Genomic DNA, 8,248 nt, shown 5'->3' on the forward strand with positions numbered 1-8,248 from the left:
TTAATTTCAATTCTTAAAACATTTTATGAGTTATAAATTACGGCACAATATAAATAAAATTCATCTATTGAGTAAAGGAAAAATTTTTACAACTAGCTACTAATGTACACTAATAATTTTCCAGGGACCTATAAGTTAACTTTCAGATTTTTTTACAAAGCTACCCTTATTTGAAAAGTATCACAGTATGACAGAATATGCTATAGATTTTCATGATTCATTTTATCATCCCTGCAGATGGTAGAGAGTGGTATTTGTGACATTTTCACATCTCTTAAGCAGCTGTAGCTAGGCTTCACTGCTGCCAAGGGCTTGACTCCTCCCTGCATTCTCCCCAGTGGACTTCAGCACCCACTGGATCACAGAACTCCAATTTCTCTGCCAATATAATGACTCCAACTCCAGGGAATAACTTCTGAAGTGAAGCTATGATAAATACATCAGGACAGGAAAAAGAAGTATTGGGATTGGAGAGATGGTTATTGTGACATCGTTCTGCAAAGAAGTAATCTTTAAGAATAACAAGACTGAAGAAAGCAAGTGTGTGGAAGATGAAAGCAGAGCAACAGACTGAAAATTTCTAACAGGTAAGAAATTGGGAAACAAACTTGTAAAAAACAAGTCATGTTAACATGGTTTTCAGATATGCATTTTGTGCTAGGATAATCTAATTTTAAAGTATGATATCATTAAAAACTGGAATTCTTCTGTTTCCAGGTTATATTGTACCAATGGAATTCTTGTTTCTGTGATCTTAAAATCAAATCCATAACTTTAGAATGCACCATAAGAGGTATACAATTGTGTTTTTAATGGGCAAATAACTGAGTAGAATAAAGAGGTTTATATAATGTTAGTCAGGACAGTTGCACTTTTTAATAAGGCTATGAAAGAGTACACCATGTTTCTTGAAACTTACTGTGGGCACTCACTGCAGATCTTCATTCTTAAGAGTGTACAAGATTCTAATTTTATTTGTCTTCATGGAACTATTCGACTCTTTAAAAAAACAAATTAAATGACTAAATATACAAAAGTATGACTTGATATATGGTTTAGAATACACAGTTCTAATTGACCATGAACAAGTCAGTGGATCATAGTTGATAAATAAAAAAATTAAATGTCAGTCCTAGTGAAAGAATGAGACAGTGTAAAGATCAGTTTAAGACAGCCTACCTTGTCAGTACATGATTGCTTGGTGAATGAACTAATAAATGTGCAGTACTTTAAAAACCATTAATTCTCTAACAACTAGAGATTCTGTTTGCATTAACATAGAATTTGAGATTCTTGTTCTTAGAAAATGAAGGAGAAAATGTGAGTTCAGGAGTGTGTGTGTGTGTGTGTGTGTGTGTGTGCGTTTGTGTGTGTGTGTGTGTGTGTGTATCTGTTACATAGTGCTTCTGCCAATTTTGAACAACTAAGAATAGATAACATAGAACATTTTAATGAAACATATAACAAGAAGCAGCAGAAAATAGTGGCAAGCATGTAGAACTCTGAAGGCCAGGAGATTTGAGCTGTGCTCATGGTGACATCTGTCAAATGCGCACAGTACAGAAGGATTACTTTCAAGCTAAAGAGTTTAGAGTTTCTTTATACTTCTCAATAGTTTAAAATATTTTTTTGCTTTCCTAAAATGCATCCAGAGATAAAGAAAAAGGAAACAGAAATTAGAGGACAGATGAACAGAAAATGAATGTGTTAGTGATAAGAAAATAAGAAAATAGAATGATCAAGAACAAATGCATACAAAGTCTGTACCCTACTTGACCTTTCTTCTCTCCAATAGGGATTGTGTTAATAAAAATAGACAAATACAACATAAAAAAAAAGACATCAAAATGTGTAAATAAAATCTCATGGAAATTTTCATAGAGTAATTCTCTTATTTTGTTCATCTTAAAAATATATAAACTCAAAAATATTTTTAAATAAATTTAACATGAAATTATTAGACCACAATACATAAATAAAATACATTATACATACAAATATAATAAAATACTTAAATAAAAGTCTCAAGGAAGACACTTCATAAGTAAGAGATAATCAAATTGAAGGGTGGAGATTACCTACCTCTGTCATGTGCTACCCATAGATTTGACCAAATGTCACTTGTTCATTTGAGATCTTACATCTCTAGCATTTCTACCAAGCAATTCAAGATGAACATTCCTAAAATAGAATTGAATCCTAAGAATTTTTTTATGAACTTCAGCTTAACATTACTTCATTTCCAGATAAGCAGGATTTACAGACTGAAACTTCAGAGTTACCAATTATGTAAAGTGCAGGGCCCACAGTGCAATTTAAAGCCCATATTTAGGGATTTCCCTGCTAATCTTTGAGCTGTGCAGAGAACATTTGGGTAATACACCTCTTGCATTCATCTCTGGGTCCCTCCCAGATGAAGTCCATCCAACACTTTTCTGACTTTTCCGAGCTCTAAGCCTCTCTTGGAATTTATAGACTGGAAGGCGATTTTTTTCCTTGAATAGTAATCAACATACAAAGGGGTAGAGAGGTTTCTTCACAGTCTTGCATGTGCTGTTGCTGGATGGGAAGTGCCCTCATCCTCTGTGAACACATTTACAAGAAAGAACAAATAAAGGCTGCTGCTGCTTACTCCTTTCTCTCTTGCCCATCTACTAGGGACTCTGTAAAGTTCTATGCATTTTCCCATCTGTAAAGAGAAAGCTGTTATCAGAGCTGTATTCCCAGGATTTATAGGAAATGTGTTTTTATAATAGACAGCAAAAACTGTAGAGAAAATCAGTTACAGAGAGAGAGAGAGAGAGAGAGAGAGAGAGAGAGAGAGAGAGAGAGAGAGAGAGAGACACACACTTTGGCTCCAGCTAATTTCTTGGATTTTCTGAGATTTGATATTTCTTAAATTAGAGAGAACTAGAACCTTCCCACCCCTTCTCACAAAAGCTCTGCCCAAGTGGCTGACAGAGTCAACAGTACAATGATGAACACTGTTACACTGTTTAGCAGTTTATGAAATATTCTCAAGAAACCATTCCATTGGCCATTATGAAATAATAAAGAAGCCATTCTTAAATTTCATTTGACTGATGAAGAAATTGAGCACTAGCTAGCAGCAGATATGTCCTCTGTGAGGAAGTCCCATGCTAGCACACCAGCCTGCATACGCAGTTACTGCCCAACTCCTTTTCTTTCCTTTTCCCATTAAAGTGAATTTTGCTTGGTAGAAAGCCTTTAATTAGAAATCAAAGCTTTCTATTTCTCATCTGTAGCTCTGGCCTATGAAGTGACATAAAGAGCTTGAATATACTTTGAAATGTCCCTTCAGCCAATATCTGTGAATGTCAGGTCTATAGAAATCCTGATGCTTTTAAACATGGCTATTTCTCCTTGTCACCACATCATTGACAAGTCCTTTTGGCTGTCTTTATAAAGTGTACTGTGTTTATCATTGGTTCCTATTCATCCACAGGGTTTTTTAAGGTGTTCTTCATTGTGGTGTTTATTGTATAATCAAAAAGCATTCTTGAGGTGATTTCTTTCCAGTAACAATCTTCTAAGCCTTTGAACTCAGGGAAGAGCAAGCCAAAGTAATTTCACACTATAAAGAAAAGTTCATGCCCTCCCATTCCTATTGCTCAGTCTCCTTTATCAGTGTTATTATGTTTCTTTCCCCATATTCCTGAAGAAAAAACCAATATGAAGAGATTTTTTTTGATCCCCCACTCTCTGCCTTCCTTCAATCCTCTTTAGGATAGAAATCTGACCATTGATTCTTTGTTCATTAAATTTGTGATGTCTAATGATATAAATAATTCCACTGAATATTTCCACTCCAAACTACTCTGAGCCATGTATCCAGGGCCCCTTATCCACTAGACATTAGAAGAAATCTAGAGGAAAAATTAATGAAACATATTGTAAACAACGTTAATTTTAAATAGTAGATGTCTATGCATTAATTCCTTCTTTGATTTCCAAAAATCTGAATGTGATACCAAACATTTACTAAATCCCAGAGAATGAAGACATAAAAAAGAAGGCATACAGTAGCCCATAGCACCTATGTTCTGTAATCCTAGCTCCCATCTTGAAGACTTTAACTTAGCTCATGGCAATGAAGGAGACAGTTTTTAACAGCACACACACTGAGCACTGACTCTCTGCCATATGTTGGGGATGAGAGAATAATTCATTGTACATTGTTAGTTAAGTCTCACAACTCAAGCAGATAGGCATAATTTACCCCCACTCTTCAGATAGGAATCTGGCTTAAATCATTTCCAGTAATGCTTTCATCGGATCTATCCAATCTACAGCCTTCAGGTTACATACAAGCGAATGATGTTAGCTATGAGAGTGTTACAACACTCATAAACATACTTTAAAAATTATAAGACTCTTTTTGCAATTTTTTGTAACTTAAACATGTGGTCAAGCTTGAACTTTGTAGGAGACAGTGTTGTGCTCCATCGTCAAAAATTTGGATACAACTGCTTGAAACCTGAATTAGTCCAATTCCATTATACTGCCATAAATACCATATATTAGATAGTTTATAAGCAACAGAAATTTATTTCCCATAATTTTGCTCACTAGTAAGTCCAAAATTAATGTGTCAGAGACTTCAGGCATGGTAAGGACCACTGCCTGTTTCACAGGATGATGTTTTTGTAGAGGGGGAAAGTACTAAGTCCTTACATGTAAAGGGGACAGAAGCCACAGAATACATGATGGATGCATGCATAAATGCATAGGTGTACAGATCTTTGAAAGAGATGGAAGTTCAAGGACATCATTTTGTATAGTGAGTTTGAGGAAAACTGAGGCTGCATGGGTCTCTCTCTCTCTCTCTCTCTCTCTCTCTCTCTCTCTCTCCCTCCCTCCCTCCCTCCCTCCCTCCCTCCCTCCCTCCCTCCCTCTCTCTCTCAGAAAAAAACCTTCTACTAATATTCCGGGTTCTGTTTGATTTTTAGGATCTCAAGAGCATGCTGACATCATTTATGTGTTTCCATCAGATACAGACAGAGATCAGAAACGTTCAACTCATTGATTATATATTGAGAGTTGCAGAGCCAGGAGTCCTTCAAGAACCAATGGCCAAACATCCACTGATGATACATGGAAGCTTAGCAAATATCTCATCAAATTCCTGACGGAATGGAAGTGCCCACAAACCAGCCAGCACCTAATAAAACCAGTGGCAAGAGCAACAACTCTGCATTTTTCTATTTTGAATCCTGTCAACCCCCTTTTCTAGCCATACTCTTGTTACTCATAGCATATACCGTGGTCCTAATCATGGGCATTTTTGGAAACCTCTCTCTTATCATCATCATCTTTAAAAAGCAGAGAGAAGCTCAAAATGTTACTAACATACTGATTGCCAATCTGTCCCTCTCTGACATCTTGGTGTGTGTCATGTGCATTCCTTTTACAGTCATCTACACTCTGATGGACCACTGGGTATTTGGGAACATTATGTGTAAACTCACGTCCTATGTGCAAAGTGTCTCCATCTCTGTGTCCATATTCTCCCTTGTATTGATTGCTATTGAACGATATCAGCTGATTGTGAACCCCCGGGGCTGGAAACCCAGGGTATCTCATGCCTATTGGGGCATCATTTTGATTTGGCTCATTTCTCTGACATTGTCTATTCCCTTATTCCTGTCCTACCACCTCACCAATGAGCCCTTTCATAATCTCTCTCTCCCTAATGACATCTACACCCACCAGGTAGTCTGTGTGGAGATTTGGCCTTCTAAATTGAACCAACTCCTCTTTTCCACATCATTATTTATGCTCCAGTATTTTGTCCCCCTGGGTTTCATTCTTATCTGCTACCTGAAGATTGTTATCTGCCTCCGAAAAAGAACTAGGCAGGTGGACAGGAGGAGGGAAAATAAGAGCCGTCTCAATGAGAACAGGAGGGTAAATGTGATGTTGATTTCCATCGTAGTGACTTTTGGAGCCTGCTGGTTGCCCTTGAACATCTTCAATGTCATCTTTGACTGGTATCATGAGATGCTGATGAGCTGCCACCACGACCTGGTATTCGTAGTTTGCCACTTGGTTGCTATGGTTTCTACGTGCATAAACCCGCTGTTTTATGGCTTTCTCAACAAGAATTTCCAGAAGGACCTAATGATGCTTACTCACCACTGTTGTTGTGTTGAACCTCAGGAAAGATATGAAAATATTGCCATGTCCACTATGCACACAGATGAATCCAAGGGATCATTAAAAGTGGCTCACATACCAATAGGCATATAGAAATCAGTAAACGAAAGCACAATCCCTCTAGTATCAAAGAAGGAGAAGGAATAGTACGGAATATGGCAAGGTGCATAGGAAGCCAGAGTTAACTGTGTAGTATCTTTGGGCCCTGTTTTGCTTTAAGTTAAGCATGTCTATTCCATTCATCCACAGAACACACAGAGATTTATACCTACCCTATCTCCTTTCCCTTTGGAAGAATAATAACTCAAAAACCTAGCCACCATTACTGAGGTAGAGAGAGCAAAAATGAGAAAGCATACAAGGCCAGCAAATATGTCTATGGTACAAAGTTCCTGTTATTCCCTGGAATAGCCACAAAATTATTAGTTGTGCTACAGGCAGGAAAAACCCATGCTATGCCTCCTCTGCATCAAAGTAATTCAACTTTCACATGTGAAACTATAACTTTCAACCACATAACTATTCATTAATATTAGATAAATCAGAAAGCATAGTATCATAATTTATTAGTTAATTATTATAATTGAAAGCTTGTTTTAACATTTATACTGAACATTAGAGTTTTAATTAATTTTCCTGTCTGAATCAGATCCTGAAGTTGTAATAACATTCCATTTCTTTTGCTAACAATGCTATTAAGACTAAGAAAACTAGTTATAGATTCAGTTGCACTCCAATTATGACAGAGATCATTTTAACTAATGAAGGTTCTGTATCAATAGAGATTTCATCACAAAATGGCCTTTTATCCTTATGTCTTTATGTGTATTAAGTAAAGGCTCATTATCACTTTGTAAACTGGGAGATTATTATCAACAGTGGCATTATAATTAACTCCAGCACTCCAGAAAATTATCATCTATCTCATTATTTAAACATTAGTCAATAATATTCACTAAGTAAGGCCATCAGCTACCTTATTTACAACAATATAATCGACCTTTTGTTTCAACAGCTGTTAGCTCAGAGCCTTCTACTAATCACACAAGCTTTACCATTTCCTTAGGCAAACCTCCTGATACTTGTTAAATTTGACTGCATCCTATGTGTGCCATGTACAATGTAAGCATGTCTTCTTTTGAATAAATATTCTTCTAATACCTGTGATTATTTATTTCCCTTCTTGGAATTTTATCATGGCCTTCTACTTCCCTCCTTACTTCCATCTTTTCCCAATTCTCATCTAAATTTCTATTCTCTGTCATTTGGGGATGAATAAACCATGAAAGCACTACAGCGCACCCAACGGAAGTCAAATGTAATGGCCTTACATTGTCAAGTGTAGGTCAGCAGCTTAGAATCCTGAAGGCACGAGACTCTGACACCTTAGCCAATCAAAAGTTGAGTCTCTCCTTACCCATTCTACCTCTCCTCGTTTTGCTCTGTAATCAATATTCAATGTAATCCCTTCTTTACATACTAAAGAAATACCAACCCTAGTTTCATTGCTAACTAACATTACTCAAAATACTAAGAGTGGGGAATACCCCAAACACTAATGTCGTTCCCTTGCCTGACCTACACTCTTGTCTCCTCAACCTGGACTCTGCCTGGTTCCACAATAAGAGTAGTTTTTCATCTACATCTTTTATTTTTTTCTTTTAAATGTCCCATAAACTTTCATAAAGCAAAAGTGACTAATTCTGCAACTGTTTATGATTGTCTAGTGTTGATTTTTTAACATTGAAACGAAGTAAAGAAAAAGACAGCTTGGTAGGCAAGAGTTTACCCTGTAATCAAGGTGTCTTCTAAGTCATGAAAATAGACCAGTTTCAGCTTTGTCCTGTGCCACCACACCAAGCTCTTAAGTTATTCAAAGGCCCTTCCATTAAGACAGCTAGAGAATAGCCATCTTAGAGATAGACTAGGGTATCCTAGGTTCACACAGGCTCTGGCAGGCTCTGACTAGCTGGGTGCATGTAAAGGAGGCTAACAGTAAGAATCAATGAGGAGAGCTGCCAAGTTTAGGGAAGGAAAGCAGAAAGGTTGCCAAAACCCAAGAGAGGTATGC

The 8,248-nt window shown here is 36.9% G+C and overlaps 1 protein-coding gene across 1 annotated transcript; it reads left to right on the top strand.

The window, feature by feature from the left end:
- Nucleotides 1-361: 361 nt before the first annotated feature.
- Nucleotides 362-7,330, top strand: LOC114629101 (neuropeptide Y receptor type 6). The gene is made up of 2 exons (XM_028777118.1): nucleotides 362-587; nucleotides 4,971-7,330. The coding sequence occupies exon 2, from the start codon at nucleotides 5,155-5,157 to the stop codon at nucleotides 6,268-6,270; it is 1,116 nt and encodes a 371-aa protein (XP_028632951.1). The 5' UTR covers nucleotides 362-587; nucleotides 4,971-5,154; the 3' UTR covers nucleotides 6,271-7,330.
- Nucleotides 7,331-8,248: the final 918 nt, after the last annotated feature.

Source organism: Grammomys surdaster, unplaced genomic scaffold (genome assembly GCF_004785775.1).
Source record: "Grammomys surdaster isolate TR1022 unplaced genomic scaffold, NIH_TR_1.0 278, whole genome shotgun sequence".
NCBI lineage: Eukaryota > Metazoa > Chordata > Mammalia > Rodentia > Muridae > Grammomys > Grammomys surdaster.